This window comes from Prosopis cineraria, unplaced genomic scaffold (genome assembly GCF_029017545.1).
Source record: "Prosopis cineraria cultivar Desert tree isolate PC_DT_omini unplaced genomic scaffold, ASM2901754v1 PC877, whole genome shotgun sequence".
Classification (NCBI taxonomy): Eukaryota; Viridiplantae; Streptophyta; class Magnoliopsida; order Fabales; family Fabaceae; genus Prosopis; species Prosopis cineraria.
The window spans coordinates 1-18,256 of record NW_026556202.1 but is presented as its reverse complement, the minus strand read 5'-3'; the positions used below and the strand labels follow the sequence as shown (position 1 = coordinate 18,256).

The following is an 18,256-nucleotide window of genomic DNA, read 5'->3' as shown; positions in this document are numbered from 1 at the left end:
CGTCCAGAATGACGCGGTAGCCCTTGCTCATTTAACACTACATCCGGGCGCCGATGCAGCGGCTCTAACTCACTTATCACTGTACTCGAGCCATGCAGCGCGTTACTTACGGGCAACGACCTAGCATTAACATTATAACGTCTATTGTCCATGTTCATGATAGATTCAACAAATTTTTACATTGGCTGTTGATGGCCTAACACAACCCTCCTCCTTTACCCGAGCTTGGGACCGGCTATAAACATAGGCGGAGAAATAAAAAAATTATTCGGGTATTCGGGCCAAGCCCGATTAGGGTTCGGGCTTGGCCCGAATAGGCCCGAACATAAAAAAACATCTCTTTTTTAAAGCCCGGCCCTAAAATTTATCGGGCTAATTCGGGCTAGCCCGTCAGGCTCGGCCCGAATTACCGGCTCTAGTGGGGAATTTCCTTTCTTCTCTTGGCCATTTTGTAATTCATTGAAGTCAGAGGAGGCGTTGATAGAGTGAAGCTTTGAATCTAAGCTTGCCAAACTTCTGTTGGTCATGGCTGCTGTTATTACTATACGAATCCTCAGAGTCTGACGCCATTGTCGCTTACTACTACTTCTTCTTCTACCTTCGGAAATCCCCCGACGTCTCGACGATATGTTAAAAAGAGCCCATGTCCAAAAAAACAAGTTTTTTCATTGTTTTCTTTCCCAATTTGTTAACCAAAAAAGGACATTGTTCACTTTTCTTGTTTCATGACTGCAACTGTAGAAGGCATCGTGCAAATTAGGTACCTTGGCAGAATTTTAATGGTAGAGAAACTGTAAAGAACACCCTGTAGAAATTTTAAGGAAATAGAATAAAATAGGAAAGAAAGTGAAAACGGCAACGCTTAGCTGGTAATTCTCTCGATACGTGTAGCTGAAGTCAATGGTGCAATGGGGATGGAAGAAATTTCAGAAAGCAAACAAGCAACGTCGTTTCATAGGTGAAGATGCAGAAATGGTTGTTGCCGGGGCTGCCACCATGGAAGATGTTGATGGGTCAGACTAAGAACCTTGACTTGACGGTGTTAAAACATATTAGCAGTGTAGTGATGGGAAGGATTAATGTGTTAAACGGGTGAAAGTATAACGGTTCAATTCTAACAAATAAAACTACAAGGACCAGATTAAAAATTGATGAAAACTATAAGGATCTGCAGACATGTTTTACCGTTCCAAAAAGCAAGGACATTAGAGATTAACCGATGATTCCCAAGATCTCTCAACGTGGGTGACCCTAAAATACAGCCCTGATTCTGGAAGCTCAAATTCATTTGAACGCTAGTTAAAGAATCGCCCTGTCTGTTACACAACTGGCCAATTCAGAAAGAAACTGGATCAGCTAAAGCATGAAAAAGCTTTCAAGCAAAGAAATAATGGAGCCTCAGGATCAGGAACATTCTTTTCTCCACCCATTTAAATGCTCTTTTCCATCACTGTATATTCTGATTCTATCCCCTAAGCTATAGTTTGCTATGTATATACAAGTGAAATGCTCGGCATGTTATCTTCTACGTCTTGATCCTTTCTTTGGTCCATTCCTCCCATCCCATGCTGACGACCAAAAGAATAAAGACATCCAGAAAAGAACAGCAAAGAAGATCTGTACTCTATCTTTAATTTTGGACCAAGATGTAGCCATGCCTGCTTCTTTAAAAAAAAAAAAACAAAGGAATACTGTTAGTACTGCAAGCTTCACCTAGCTATAGAAGAAGAAACAAGCAAATCATGAGTAATTGAAGTTGGACATATGATACCTGATAAACTCAAATATTACAGAACATACAAAAACACTACTGACACTATTAACATGTATGAAACGTTGCAAGGCAAGGCAAGGCAAATCCAGCAATGCATGATTTATTCACAGAGTGACGCATCAAAAAGCTCATCATGTGATGGAAGAAACACCAAAACACCTTAAGAACAAATACACATTTTGCAGTTGCCAAAACAGACATACCTTATATAAGTGATATGAAATTAAGTCTACATATAATATAACTCAATGAACACCAAACAAAAGTTCATTTCAAACAAATTTTACAGGGGGGAATAAAAGTGATTTTGTGTCAATAATTCTTGCATTTTAATATAATAAAGAACAGGTGTTCGCCGTTAAAACTGCAAGGTATCACCAGATTTGATTTAATTAAATAATTTTACCATCTCTTTTTGAACCAAAGTTTCATATATAACAAATATCTTATAGCCAACATCTGACCTACCGTATGCTCAACTATTAAACCTGATATCTGAAGAAAAGAAACCAAGCAATTGGCAAGTATGACAGAAAATTCTGAAGTTACATCAAAGGAAGAAAATTAAATGCAGTCTTCGGATAAACCTGGTTATAACCTGATATAGTTAGATTGTAATTATGGAAATTGCGTGCTAGTTTCAAATTCTAACAACTATTTAAGTGCTCTTGTAATCTCCGAAATGAATAGTGACAAAGCGGTTGTCTCCATTGTTCTGAACAAGGAATTCATAAAAAGGAGCAAACACCATGAAAAAAGTCAAATAAATTACCAGTCATCTCAATTTCCCATACGCTTAAAGAGGAAAGTTTCTCCACCAAAGTCATTTAGAAAAATCAGAAGGAGATAGAAATCTTTTACTTGAACACATCATACTGACCGAGTCAAATCACACCTCCAAAAGAGATAACTTAAGTCTTAAAAACCTCAATTACTGTATCTCCATTTAAAGAAGACAAATTTTCCCAAAGTGTTCAAATTAACTAATGGACCTAAAACATCGCCTTATCTCTTTCAGTTTGAACCGAAAGCAAATTCCAATCACAAAATAATCGCAAAATTTCGAATAACCTAAAACCACGGTCGTACACTTCATACCACATTAATTGAAAGCCAGAACTTGAAAACTACCCAAAAAAAAAAAATGCAAATCAATGCAATTAAACACCTAAAACTGATATTGAAATTTAAAAAAAGGCGCGATATTCCTAACCTTGAAGCTGACGAGGATCATTTCCGGGAGGTGGGTCGGTTCGGGGGGGAGGAGGAGGGCCGAGGCTGGCGGCGTGACACCGGCCGGGACAACCGACGCTGGAATGACAAGAAAGAGGTCGAAACAGAGGACGAGAAGGGAATGGGAAGGAGGAAGAATTGGAGGAATTAGAAAAAGCGTAGAAGGAGATAAAGTAGAGAGGGAGACTGGATGTGGTGGTGGAGGTGGAGGCTAGCAGAGCCATTTGAAGAGCAAACGATTGAAGCAAATTTGCATACGGCTCACTTGCGTTACAGTTTCTTTAGGTATTTGTTGGTTAACTGTCAACCCGAATAGGTCCGATTGACCCATTATTGTCCTCTCTTCGGGTTGGGATAATTGCCCATTTCTGGTATGATCCTAAGGACTTTATGTTTGACATATGCTCCACTTGCACAAAAAAAAAATTATAATAAAAAAATTAAAATACTCTTAACTTATTAATTTTATTTGAAATACAAAATTATTAATTATTAATTTTTTTATTTTACTTATTAATTTATCAATGTGAGTTTTAAATTACATAATTTAACTTATTAATATTTATACATGAGTTGAACATTAATTATTCAACTACAAGTAGCAAAATCAGTTGTTAATTTACTAACTTTACTTGTTAATTTACTATTATCAAATTATAAATTACTGACTTGTTGCTTGTCTGACAAACTGATATAATTTACAACTCATATTAGTAAATTAAGAAAATTAATAACTAATAATTTTGAATCTCAGATAAAATAAATAAGTGAAAGGTACTTTAATCTTTTCCTTACTGAAATTATTTTCACTTCAATCCTCTGAGATTGAACTAAAGTTTCAAATTGTTTTGATACCTGCTAATAATTAAATCACATAATCCTTAATTGAAATTCTCCCATTTAAATTTGTACTTTAAACTAAATCCATTATTTGAAAACATAAAAGTTTATATTTAAAAATATTCTTTTACATTTTTTTAGAATTTTAAATACTTACTCTATCTTAATTATTTCAAATCCCAACAATTATATGCTACACTACCTAAAGACATATCACGTAAGTACGACAACCCATAGATTTATTTTTTATAGGGTTAAGGGTTTTTTTTTTTACTCCTCAATTTTTCTTGAAGAGTTGTCAGAGACCCTAAATTCAACTATAAGTCAATTTTGTTCCTTAAGATTAAAGATTTCCTCTTTCATTACCCTAATGCAAAAAAACACTTAATATCCACTAGTTATTAATGGGTCATACTATTTTTTTAATATTTTTTTATCTAGTTAAAGGTTATTTTTACTCTTCAACTTTTATTCAAAATGTCTAGGCACCCTCAACTTAAATATTTTATCATAAAAAAATTAAAAATATAATGCAGGGCTAACTAATGGTGAACTAACAATGAGAAAATGATAAGATGAGGAATGAGGGAATATTTAAAGTTGACAAATAAAATTGACCCATAGTTGAGTTTAGAATTTTTAGTGACTTTTTGAGTAAAGTTAAATGAAAAAATTGACCATTAATTCTTGTTCATATTACCCAAGTAAATAATTTTAAATATATGAATAGTAAATACAAAATTTTAAATTGAACATTTTTGCAAGTGTACAAGATCACAGTAATAAATTACCTTAAATATTGTAGGTGTCGAACCCACAGAAAGTTATGCTTTTATTAATTTAAATAATTAATAGTTTAAGAAAAAACATAAAACAAATTATTTGATAAGAATATAAATAACAAGAATAAATCAAGAAAATAATAATGATGAAAATACAATCACTTGAAGCATTGGAGTTTAAAATTCATCTTATAGATTGCTAGTTTCTATCTTTTGAATTGACTATGTAATCAATTATAGTGATAAATATTTTTAAAGTGTCCTAATATTCTTTTAAATTATTATTCACTTTTAAATTAGTATTAAATTCATTCCTACGATACCTAAACAACTAATTAAACTGTAAAGTTATAGTTTAAGTCACCATAAATTTTTAAAATTATCCCTATCATATTTATTGATGTCTATTTCTCAAGATTTAGGTTTTTTCTTCACCTCCTAGTTTATCAAAATTACTTACAAATTTGATTAAATGTTGGCCAACCATTAAATCAACATAAAAAACAAGAAATATAAATATAATTGAAAAAAAAATATATATATATATATAAGCAAAGAGTCAAAACAAAATAAATAAAAAACTAGTTTTTTAATTGAGCTACATTTCTATTAAAAATGAATAATTTAAAAATATATAATAAAATTAAAAATTAATGTTTAAATTTGTCATTGTACTTTTTTTATAGAAATATTGAATACTCTATACTCTTAAATAAAGTGATTTTTTTAAAGTATTATTTAAGGTAAAAAATGTCCTTCCATTACCTAGGAGTGAAATCCGCTGTTATCTAGTAACTCATGGGGCCCACGTGGGGTTCTCAGTTGGCTTCAAATCTGGCTAGTTTGACTCTTTTGACCATATACATGCCTCTCTCTTCTTTATCGTCATCACCGTTACTTCATGGTCTTCCTTGCCTTGCTTCCCCCTCAAGTTGCAGCGGCAATCACTTAAGGTCTCGAGAATGGCTGAATCTTCCTCGTTGTTAACAGAAAGCAGTAGAAGAAGGGTTTAGACTCCACCACTCCTCTCTAGTTCTAGTCCTGTCTTTCGCAGTCTTCTTTTGCCTCCTCAATTCATTCTTCGCTTCACTCATCGTTGTCGACCTCATCCTTTGAGCCTCCGGCCTTCATCGTCCATGACTCTATGTGTGTGTGGCACTATGTATTGTGACCTTGACGGCATCTTCCTTGTAGCTGGTGCATCTCGCTATCGTTGCTTGAGTGTGAGTATGTGACCTCATCTCGTGCTTACGGCTCAGTGTTTGTGCCGCGGCAACTTCCATTCTCTTTTCCTCTGATGAAGATTCCGGTGTCTGTGTCTGTGACTGTGACCTCAATGGCTCTAAAATCTTTGACCTCGTCTCCTTTCTTTCCTCGACCTGGTCTATGCTCATCAAGTTATTGTCTTGGCATCACACAGTCACTTGTTCACTGCTTCAGTCATCCACATCACTGGTCCACCTCTCTAGTTCCCTTCATTCATTCACTAGTTCTGCTACGATGGTTCCCTGGTCTCAGCTTTTAGGTGGAAAATCCAAACTCCACCGCTCCTTTAAGTTCCAGTATTATCTTTCTTGGTCTTCCTCTGTCTCCTCAATTCACTCTTTGCTTTTACTTATTGTTGTCGACCTCGTCATCCAAGCCTCTAACCTCCATTGTCTGTGACTGTGTGTGTGTGTGTGTGTGGCATTGTATGCTGTGACATCGACAGTGTCTTCCTAGTGGCAGGTCAAAAGAGTCAGACTATCCAGCTTTAAAACCAAGTCAGAACCACACGTAGACCCCATGAGTTGTCACATTAGCAGATTACATTTTTAAACTTGAAAAAAATACTTCAAAAAAACCATTGTCCTAATTAAAAGTTTAAAATGCCCAACACTTTTATAAAAAAAAAATATGAGGATAAATTTAAATTTTAACTCTAAAATTAAATAATACTATTTTAAAATCTATAATTTTAAAAAATAATCATAGAGAAAATTAAAAAGTAAAAAATGATTATGATTTATAAATTTTTTTTAATGATCTCATTTTCAGCTTTTAAACTACTTCTATGAATTCCAAACATTTTAAAAGAAATTCTTGATATATTCAAATAAAAATTTAAATATCTTTGAATAAGATTATGAGCTTTTATTTATAATATTTTGCTATTAATATTTTCTGATCTTTTTAAAATTTCATAATATCATTTTAAATTTGATGTCATTTAAACTATTATCTTCTTTTTAAAATAATTCTCATGCTCCCTCTTATGTGTGCCTCTTCAATATATTTTTTCTTTATATGATTTTCCTCTATCCTTCAATATCTTTTGTAATATTCCCTGTATACAAAAATGAAAGAAGATATATGAATAGAATTTGTAGAGAATTTCTTCTTTATCTTATAATTAACTGATGAAGGAAAAATATATAAATATTAATTAAATAAATATAAAATCTTAATAAATATAATCAAATCTAAACTAAAATATATACCTATTTAATTATAAAATATGCACTTATCATAAATCTAAATTCAAATTCAGCTATCAAAACATGAATTCAATTTAGTCTATGTAACACATAAGAATGTGGATAAAAGTCGCTCAAGAAAAATATTCATGGAGGTATTTCCAGTTCATGCAACAATAGTAGTTTTAATTTTAATCATTATAATAATATAATTAAAACGTATCAACTTCTTATCAGGCATGATTTTTTTTGAAACTATGTTAATTTAACAATAATTAAAAAAAGCGTTTTTTTTTTGTTAATACAATACCACGGAAAACGTTTTTATTCTGTTTCATGACAAGGTCAAGATAACTGGGGGGGGTTATTTTCTATTTTCATTTTCAAATAATTCACATCAACGATATCATTCCAAAACAAGTAATTGATAATCTTCTATTTATGTCGGCGAGATTGCAACAACGAGAAAGAAAAATAAAGAACAGTGTCTTGTTAAAGTTAACAACATTGATATATATTAACTAATAACATTAAGGCCTCTCTGTATTTACTGCTGAAAAATGCCAGAAACTCCAACTACACTAAGCGTCCACTCTGCTTTCTCTAGTTCTGTAAATGAGAATTAATGTTAACGAGAGAGAGAGACAGAGAGAGAGAGACAGAGATGATTGAATCAAGGATGAAACAGCTTATTCCCACAGCTACATTTCCATGAAAGTAAATAGTAGGTATCATCATCTTCCCCACGAGACGACACTTTGAAACCCTCCTCCTTCTTCCTCTGGTGATCAGGAGCCACCAGTGTAGCCAAGCACGGCCTACACTTCATGCATTTATTCACACAACTAGGTGGCTTAGACCCTATCACCTTACTACTTTCCTCTACATCTCTCTCTGTGCCCTGCAACAACCCTGATCCACCTCAACAGTGACAGAAATGAAGGAACAAGAACCATGAGGCTTAGATTAGATTATTTGAGACGGCACAGAAATGAAAAGGCCAAGACCAGAAGTAACTGATTCAGATAGATGTAACTTTTACCTGATTTGGCAGGTAGAAGAAGTAGAAGTGTGAGGGAAAAGATGAAAGCCACAGTGATTGAAACTTGGATTCCATGAAGAAGGCAGGTTCTAGATCTGCTACTGCTACAAGGTGAAGCCATGGGAAAGTGATGTAAGTCACAGTGAAGTAAAGGCAATAATAAGATGAGAAGTGATGAAAAAGGGAGGAGGAAACAGTAGTGAAAGGAGGGCTTAGCTTGTTTGTTTGAGGTATGAACTGAGGTTTGAAGAGTGATGGGTGAGAGTGCAAAAGAAGTGTTAAGTAGAGAGTGATGTTTCCTGGAGGAGAGACAGAGAGCAGATTCCATGGGCTTCACTCACCAATCAAAAGTGAAGTGTTTTTGGGGAAATGGTGAACTGGGGAAATGGAACAGTGAAGACAGTGAAGAAAATGAACATTGGGTGTACCAAATTACCCTCTTGCGTTTGTATTTACTTGTTCCCTGATCAGCCAAATTGTTGGGTTGACCCTCAAGAAGAAGAATCCATGTGTGTGCATTGTGTTGTGTGAGAGGCCTCCTGAGACGGGGCCCTGTTTTGTGGTTTAAGAGATTTTCAGGTGAGTCATAAAGTTTCTTTTCAGTCAGTAATTTTGCCTCTGTCATTTGATAGGGATGCATGAGATGAAAGCTTCATTATCATGACTTTATGATGACCAAAATCTGATATTTAAGTCTCTTTCCAACTAGCATATGATTAGCGCGGTGCAAAAATCTGTTTGGTCTGACTCAGTGTGACCCAATCCGATCCGATCCTAAAAAATTCAACCCAAATAAAAGACTGATTGAACGGGTCAGACTGCACATACAGGTTAGACCAGACTAGAGACTGCTCTTTTGGACCAATTAGTCTGACCCGATCTAGGTTATTTTTTTAATATTAAATATTAAATAATTATATTATTTACAAAAAAAATCTTACTTAACTGAGCTCAGTAACAGTACCCTCATGCCTCACGTGTATGCCTCAGACTCGATCTCTAAACTCTAAAGTCTGATAGCCTCATTTGTCATTTCTCCATTTCTCCATATCACATGAAAATATGATTATAGGGTAATTTAAACAAAAATAAAATACAGGAGACAAAAAAATGAAAATCTTACATTTATAATTAAAACAAATCTCTAACTAGCTCTTCGATACTTGCAAGAATAAAAAAAAGCGGCAATAATATTTTCAGGTATTGAATAGTATGACACCTTTTTCATACTTCATATAATATGCGAGAAATATGATTATTTATACTCTAAAAAACTGAAAGAAACATAATTAATCTCATAACAAGGACCATATGCAATTAAATAGTGCTCACTTTAAAACTCAATCGGTAGTAAGCATATGATATTGATGCAAGTGAATAGGAAAGGGGATACAAGGGCCTTTTACTTTTTGGAGAGAGTTGAATTCAAGAAATTAGATTGGTCCAGTAACGCAGTGGACCAAGTCCAACTCGGTCCAAGTCTCGGGTCCAACAAGACTAGACTAGTCCTTGAACTGAAAATTCTAGCCTGATCTCCATTCAAACTAAACTTCTAGTTGGCATCCAACTTGATCCAATCTGGTATTTCTGCAGCACTACATATGATGTGTGTGTGTGTGTGTTTTTTTTGCACACAAGGCCCACATATTTTACACCAGTCCCACACAATTGATGAAAGGATTTTAACGAAAGTTCAAATTAATTTGGATTAAGTCGAAACATGATTTTTTTTAAATGAATAGCACACCTTGAATGCTATCGTATTTTCCAAACTCAAATTTGAGACCTCAAATGAATTAAGTACAACTCCTTTCTAGTTAAAATAAATGTCATATTTCTTCTTAACCTCAAATTAGCATATGATATAAATGAGAGTTTCTTTCATGTGAAGCCTGTTCTTAAAGTTTGCTAATGAGATAAGAATGGAAGAGTTTCGTCATTTTCATATGTTTTTATGTTAAATAATCTCTTGTCTACGAGTGAAATTATAAACTGGTGATGCATTAATTTTTAAGATCAAAAACAAAACCTCATGTATTAATTTTTTTAGTTTATGAGAAACTGGTTTAATGATAAAAGAACAGCGGGAAAGAATCTGGAAATATATTCAAATAATAGCAATAATGTTTGAGAAGTGAATTCCTGGAAGTAAGCCATGATTTGATCTTTCGATCAAGTTTCAGACATGTTATTATTTTTCAATAAAAAAAACACTTCCAATCCACGGAGTTTGGCAACAAAATACAAGCTTTTACATAAATAAACTATGAATAATGATAAAAAAAAATAAAATATTTATCATATATTTCACTCATGGATCCAGTTCTTTATATGAAGAGTCTTTTTAAAATAAAAATTAATTCAAACTACAAATTTTGATTTGATTTTCATAATTTTAATAAATTTTTGTAATTTCGATAAGATATTTTGAATTTTTTTAATTAATGAGAATATAACTAAAATATTGAAATGTTTTTAACTGGGTAAAACAATTTAAAAAATTTTCTGTGAAAATTATTTGAAACACTGAAGGAGGAAATATACATAAAGAAGATCACTAAAATTAATTAAGGAAATCTCACATATATAAGAGATTACCTTCTAGCAAGATTTAGACCTTTATTGAAAGAGTTATTTATGTTTAATTTTTATATTAGATTATCTATGCTCTCCGCCCACTAATCATAAAATTAGAAATTCTTAAATCATGTCATTAACGTTTGGTATGGTAAAATTATATTAATTCAATTAAATAAAATTTTATATACATTTTTTTAATAAATTTATTTTTAAAATATAATATATCTTTAATTTTTTGTATTTTATATTTTTATATCATATAAAATTAATATATATTTATAATTATTTGATATGATATATTTTTATTGAATAGTACAAGAATAATTCAAGAATTTCTCTTCTCCTACGAGAATATTAAGGAAAAAAGAAAAAGGAGGCTGAAAAACAAGGATTGAGGTTGAAGAGGTGGGGTCCAGTTTTGAGAAGGAAGAGAAAGGAGAGTAGATTTCTGCACGGAAGGAGTAAAAGAAGATGATAGGACGTTTCCCTTTCTCGTCTCCTTCGCGCCCGTACGTTACTGTTCCTTTCTTTTTTATTTCGTCATCCCTGTTTCTTGTCAGTCTCTTTCGTCTTTTCATCCCCTCTTCCCTTCTCCTTAGTTGGGCCCTCCCACAGGCCCACTTCGCTCCCGCAAAATGGAAATGGGCCCACATTTGGCCTACTTTGTTTGGCTCCATGCATTTCCAACTTCTATGGGGAAGAGGTAACAAAAACATGCCAACAAACAGAATTGCGTTTAGTAGAAAAAAAGTAATCCCTCATAACATAACATATCAAAATTTTAAATTTTCACTGAAAAAAAATATTTATATTTAACACTTAACAGTACTTCAAACAAAATTTTAAAAAAAATCTGCGAAAAAACAAAAACATAAAAAAAAACTACAAATAGTAGATAGTTCTGATGAGATAGTTGATTTTAAAAAAAATCTGCGAAAAAACAAAAACATAAAAAAAAACTACAAATAGTAGATAGTTCTGATGAGATAGTTGATGAGAGGGATATGAATAGTCAAGTACAAAATTCCAAATTCGAGCATACGTGAATTAAAAAAATTATTTTTCTAAAAAAATTACCCCAACAATATTCAAATGTGACCCATGTAGTCACAGTAACACCACTTGGATAGTTGGGCTGGGCCGCTGGCCCTTAATCCACTCCCCGAACATTTCTAACTACGGATAGAAAGGGGTGACGAAAACAAGCACCAAGCAACCAGCAGTTGTGAGGGATTATGACAAGTGAAACGTGAGATTTTAAGGACAAAAATTTGTATCTGAGAGAGCTCTTCTAAGGTGAAAATAAGAAATAAACCAGAAACTTTGATTCATCTTCACCAGAAAGAGACAGGTTATCTGTCGACACGACGCAAACACAACGCAGGTTATTCATACACTGAATAAAGATTCAGCAGCTCAAGTTAATCCTTCATCACTGAACAGACACATGCTTCACATCCTTCTTGGGCTTCTCAGTTCTGGGGATCGTAACAGTGAGCACACCATCTTTCAACTCAGCTTTGACTTCATCAGTCTTGGCATCATCAGGCAGGACCAGGCTCGTGTTGTAGTACCCATAGTTGCTTGATGCCCAGTACTCGTCTTCTTCCTCTTCTTGTTTCTCTTCCCTGTGCTCTCCCTTTATGTTCAGAACTCCATCATCAATGGTGATCTTCACGTTCTCTCTGGGAATCCCTGGCATCTCATACTTCAGCTTGTAGTGATCGTCTCTCTCCTTCACACGCCCACTCAATGACCATGGTGTTATGTTCATGTTCTCGAATAGTCTGTTGATGTTCTCTGTCGCTTGCATCAGTGCATTCCCTAGCCCAGATGGGAAGAACTCTGAAACAAGATCATCATCAGAAGATTGTGAATTTATGATCTCTTGTCAACTTAACGAGATACATCAATATATACTGTGAGTAAATGGTGCAGAGAGGAGAAGGTACCACTAAGGGCAGGCGGGAAGTCTCTGTCATCGTTCCTCCATGGCCATCTTCTTCGTTGTCTCCTAGGAAATAACCTCGGCTTCTTGCCTTCAGACACAGTCACCTCCGTGGTTTGATCAGATTTCGCTTTCTCAGTAGAAAAGCTTCTGGTTAGGAGGTTCTGGGCAGCACCGATTACTGGCCTAGTTTCCGCAGTGGAAGAAGCAGAAGCAGATCCCACCCTCCGCTGCAGTTGTTTCAGAGCGAAACGAGCCAAAGCCATTGGACTTTTTCCTTGGAAATTGAAAGGAGATGTTTTGTCGTTGGTTATGATGTGGATGATGATGATGCGATGAAGTGAGACAGCTTTAAATAAAGACGTGGTTAGAGAATAGAGATGGATGCTTTGAGAAGTCTCCAAGAGGTTCTAGGATTTGTAGGAAAAGTCACATTAAAAAGCAAATGTTTATGGAATTTCATAAGAGCACCCGAGACTTCTTGGTGCTTCTTAGGCATTATGGGCCGAACAGAGGAGTGTGTTCCAAAGGGGATTAGACTATTTTTTTTTTATTGAACACAGGTATGATCCATTAAACACGAAATGAAGACATCATTTTTTTTTTTTTAAGATTCCAACATTGATTCATTATGTTATAAAGAATTAATTTTTTCTGCTAGATCCAATTTCTATTAATTAAATTTACTTATTTTAAATTTACTTCTTATTAATTAATAATTAATTAATTTTTTATAATACATGTTTTAGGAAAATTAGTAATTAGCAATAGTAATTAATTGTTTGATGTTTTACCATATGATTAAAAATAAAATAATACTTTTATACGACAAATATAGTGCTTTCCTCGGACATAATTTGACTACAGTATAAATGATTGTAAAATTTTACAACTTGCGTTGCACCATCATTTCCTCCCAAAATTATAACAGGCCGTTATTTTACTTGACAACACCAAATTTGTAATCACCAAAAAACTTATAATAATTGTGACCAAGCTTGTTAAAATCAAACCGTCCGGCTTGACCTAGAACCGGTGTCGGGAATGCCATAACCGACCAAAAAGCGGACAGCTAAAAGTACTAGAAAAATGGTTTTCAATTTTTCTTTTTTAAAAAAAAATCTTATTTTACGATATTTGAAAATTCAATAACAGCTATCCAAAAAAATTTCAATGACCCAAAACTGTTATTTTATGCCTTCATTTATCTTGCGATTGGTTTTTATTTAATGTTGCGTGTGTGTCTGTACATCATGATTGATGGTAATTTTAGCTCATAATAAAAGCTTGTATTGATTTGATTAATCAATTAATGTGATACATTTGATGATTTGGTTGTTTTTAATGGACGATAAATAATTTTATTATAAGGTTAATTATAATGTTAGTGGGATTGATTATAAATATAAAATAAGATAAGGATATGAATAAATATTTAAAGATTTATTAAAAAAGGATAAATATTTTTTTTTTCATTAATATTCTTTAAAACTATATATTTTAATTGAGACTGGTCTAATTACGGTCCAATAACTGTCCAACCCTGGTTCAATGAAACTAACATCCCGATCCGTTGAATGCTCAGTTCAGTCAGAACATTGGTTGATATCAAACCCTGGTAAGCATTTAATGAAGTGATAGTAAATAACCCAAAATTAGTGAGATGGCCCAAAAAAAGACCCTAAAGGCCCAAAGTAGTGAAGAAATTGGAAGTTGTTTTGGAGAGTAACTGCAACACTAACCTACTAGCATGAAAAACAAGGTTTTTCTCAACCCCTCAAAACTGGCTCTTTTAATCACTAAAGATCAACCAATTGGCATCACTTACAAAGTTGCAGCAAAGAGAAAATGATTAGATTCCTCATCACTGAAAGATAACAGGGGACAGATAACATTACAATTGATGTACAAAATGCAGTGAGCTCAATCTTCCCCTTCCTATCATCATCATAGAAGCAACAACTAAAATTAATTGTTTTAGGGATTTAAAATCAAACAGCAGACATGTGATTCAGTCGTATAGGCCCTCCTGTTCCCAGATGTCCACTAGAAAATCTACCATTTCCTGTCAATATTATCAACATGCCACAAGCCACTCAGATAAACACTCTTATCTTGATCCACATGATAATTCAGAAGTTTGATGCTTACAGGAAGAGGGATAGGCCGATGGAATGGTTTGCTGCTCCCAAGTAAACTTTCATATGTTGCATCCCAACTGCAAAGCCATATGCCAAGGGACAGACAATAAGTGCTGACAAAATACAAGAAACACATTTCCATAAATATTCACTGAAACAAGCATCGTTCATAAGCCACATATTCTATCCTATTTACCCACATTTGAATCATGCCGCGTATTCCCAGAGCATAAAAGTGCTAACATTCAAAAATGTGCTAAACACCTTATAACCAAGGCTGCAATCAATTGTATAGTTATATGCCAAGGCTTCCAGTTTAAAAGAGCCATTTCTCTCTTTTCCTCCTCTCAAGAGAACACTTTGAAGCTACATGATCATTCAGCCATGAGCTCGTAAAGGAAAGGTGGTGGAATATTTATTCCCTCTTTTCCTTTCTTTTCTTTCTCCTTTTTATTTCCTGATTTATATCGAACAGATTATACACAATGACAAAACCTCAAGATCCCCTGTTATAAACTTTGTGCAAACGTTTTAAGACAAGAAGAAAACTCATTGACGAATAGATTTACAGTCAAAATTAAAATCTATTTCTATTCAACTGTTTTGAGAGGACATTCCAATGCAAGTTTAAACTTGATTCCTTCTCATTTTTCAAGCAGCATCAATCATAGCATGAACCGATGCAAGTTGATACACCAAGTCACCACCCCCACCCCAGCTCCCAAAAACATAATGATTAAAGATCAAGGCGGGGGGGGGGGGGGGAAGCTGCCAGTGAAACTAGTCCAACAACTCAAGTTACCTTAGTTTAGGTTCTCGCAGCTGCTGTGACTGAATTTTGTTTTTTTATTTCCTACCCACTGTTGCCTAGTCTGATTCCAGAGAATAAGACCTGCAACCACAGATTCAAAGTGATTTTTTTCTTGCTTTTACTTTGCAGTGCTTAATTAAGTTTTATAAGTTAGCTTCCAAGTTAAATTGCAAATCAGTCAAGGCACCACCTCACTTACAAAATTTCGTGGATTACAACTTAATATAGGAACATAAACAGCCAACCCGAGATAAATTGACGGAATAAAATTATTGCCACTAAACCTGGCCAGTAACCTAGAAGACTCTGCTACTCTAGGGAAAAAGGCTATCCAAACCAAGAAAAAAAAAAACAATTTTTAAATCAAAGCAACCAAGGCACCTGGATTAAGTTAGAACAAACAAGAAAATCTATATTTAAATCACCAGGTCATTCAACCTACCTTGAATAACTTGGCTGCAGCCAAACGTATTTATATTACAGAGACATAATCTTAACCTCTCCCCCCCCCCCCAAAAAAAAAAAAAAAAGCAAATAAACATGCATGAGCAAAGTAGCACAGGCAACCATCTTCTGTTAGCTCAGTCTTGTCAGAAAAGAAGTCAATAAACACACAGAAGAAAAGGATGTTTCATGCTTAATGTCCTTGAAAAATATGAGCAATAGGAAAATACCGTGATTTACAAATTCAGTGGAGTTGCTTGTTTTGCCAGAACTACCATGAGGATCTGGGGCTTGATTTGTTACACTGATTGATGAGATGCTTCCCTGTGATTGTACAGCACTATTGTCCATATCATGCGTGCTAGTGGTCCAGAAATCGTTGGACGTACTACGTTTCCTCACAGCCTGGCCTTGTTTTGAAACTTCTTTAGGTTCCAGTGTAATTAGTGTGGGCTTCTTATAGCATCCAACACAACCACTGCTCTGTTACAATAACATTAAATTCTGTTATGAATCACAACATAATCAAAGGATTTTCTAAAAGTTTACCATATATTTAGACACGACGATCTAATCACCAGTCAATAATTTGGTTTAAACACACATCAATTGAAAGTGTTGGGCAGCCGAATTATGCAGAGTCTACAACTTATTTCTCAAGCAAACAATACGAACACATGAACATGTTCTCCTTCACGGGTATATTCCTACTGTGGTCCTTAAGCATGGGAGCCAAGCACTCAGACAAATATGCCCATCCTTTAGAACTATTATTTGACCAGGATGATCATTAACAGCTTATTACACACTGCAGGCACAGACTTTGTTTCCACCTAAGTGATAATAACATAAAAGCCTACTAGGACCAAATGATTTAAAACCTCAGATGATGACCAAACTTATCCAAAAAAAAAATCCAATCACTCGCAACATCATAATGGTTGGAGGCGGTTTGGAGCTGATCATGAGCTGGATGCCTGACTTCTGTCAATTTTTTAAATGGTTCGACCCACCCAACAACTTGCCATGTACGATAGAGCAAGATGCCCAACCGGCTAGGAAACATAGACACTGACATAGACCAATGGATATAGAACAAAATTTAAAATCTTTAATTAAAAGTGTCCCGTGTGTCTAAAGTCGAATACAACTGTTCTACGTGTGCGTCAAAACACAAGTCACAAACGGCCATTTTCATGAAGTGCCCATCTTTGTTAGCCAGCCAACAATCAGGTCTAGCTAAGTTTATCTAATTTTCATATTGGAAGGATGGTGGTATATGGATCCTTAATCCATCCTGATAACTTGATCAATTTTCAAGGAAAGCATAAAAATCCATAGAATTCGGAATTGTACCACTATAATTAAAACCAACAATGAAAAGAAGCTTAACCCCATCATTTATGAATGAAATCAGAAGACATACCCCATGCATGCAGTGTCTGAAATACCCAAGAGCCTGATCAGATCTGCCACAAGGACTTTGCAAGGAATCGAAGGGGGCGAAAATCGATTCCAGGAAGAAAAATCGGAAAGTAATGCTGAAAACCCAGAAATTTGAATGATAAGACGGAAGAAAACAACAGAAAATGGTGAAGATTTGAAGAAACAAAACCGAACAAACAAAAGGAAAGAGGGGATTAGATCGATGCAGTACCTTGGAGATTTGATTCCCGAAACCGATAGCGTCCCTTCTGATGCGCAAGACACCAACGGGACGGCGATTCGGATTCCCCTTCTTCCTTAAATTCGTTCCCAGCAGAAGAACAAAGAATAACGGAAGGGAAAGTGGATGATATGGCAAGTGTGTGTGTGTATTATATATATATAATAGAAAAAGTAATTTTTTTTATAAATTTATAATAATAAAAATGATTAAAAAATAATATTCGGTGCAAGTTGAACTGTTGAGACATGGAGTATTTAGTGCGGTGTTCATGTTCGAACACGCAATGCGAATTCGGTGATGAAGATGAAATTTCCATTTAATTTCCCAATTTGGACCTTCCTAGCCAAAAGCCAATATATGATTGTCCAGCCAATTCCCTCTCAGAAAGAAGGAAAAATGTTAGTATAATTAAAAAAAAATTTCCAACATTATCTATAGTAACATTTAGGGGTCAATGAGTCAATCTTAAATATTTTAATTTTTTATATCAAAAAGTTGTTTAACTATACATTTCTATGGTGAGCTGAGGTTCCAAC

At 34.3% G+C, this 18,256-nt stretch overlaps 1 protein-coding gene, 1 long non-coding RNA gene and 1 pseudogene across 2 annotated transcripts; all 3 read right to left on the bottom strand.

Annotated features, from left to right (window-relative positions):
• Positions 1-874: 874 nt before the first annotated feature.
• On the bottom strand, positions 875-3,255 carry LOC129298655 (uncharacterized). The gene is made up of 3 exons (XR_008590404.1): positions 2,988-3,255; positions 1,186-1,664; positions 875-988 (listed from the first exon to the last, which is right to left on the bottom strand). It is a non-coding gene; the product is annotated as an uncharacterized LOC129298655 (long non-coding RNA).
• Positions 3,256-12,017: 8,762 nt separating this feature from the next.
• Positions 12,018-13,027, bottom strand: LOC129298657 (26.5 kDa heat shock protein, mitochondrial-like). Its single transcript, XM_054937076.1, has 2 exons — positions 12,660-13,027; positions 12,018-12,552 (listed from the first exon to the last, which is right to left on the bottom strand). The coding sequence occupies exons 1-2, from the start codon at positions 12,919-12,921 to the stop codon at positions 12,140-12,142; spliced, it is 675 nt and encodes a 224-aa protein (XP_054793051.1). The 5' UTR covers positions 12,922-13,027; the 3' UTR covers positions 12,018-12,139.
• Positions 13,028-14,401: 1,374 nt separating this feature from the next.
• On the bottom strand, positions 14,402-17,865 carry LOC129298656 (uncharacterized; annotated as a pseudogene).
• Between the last annotated feature and the right edge of the window lie 391 nt (positions 17,866-18,256).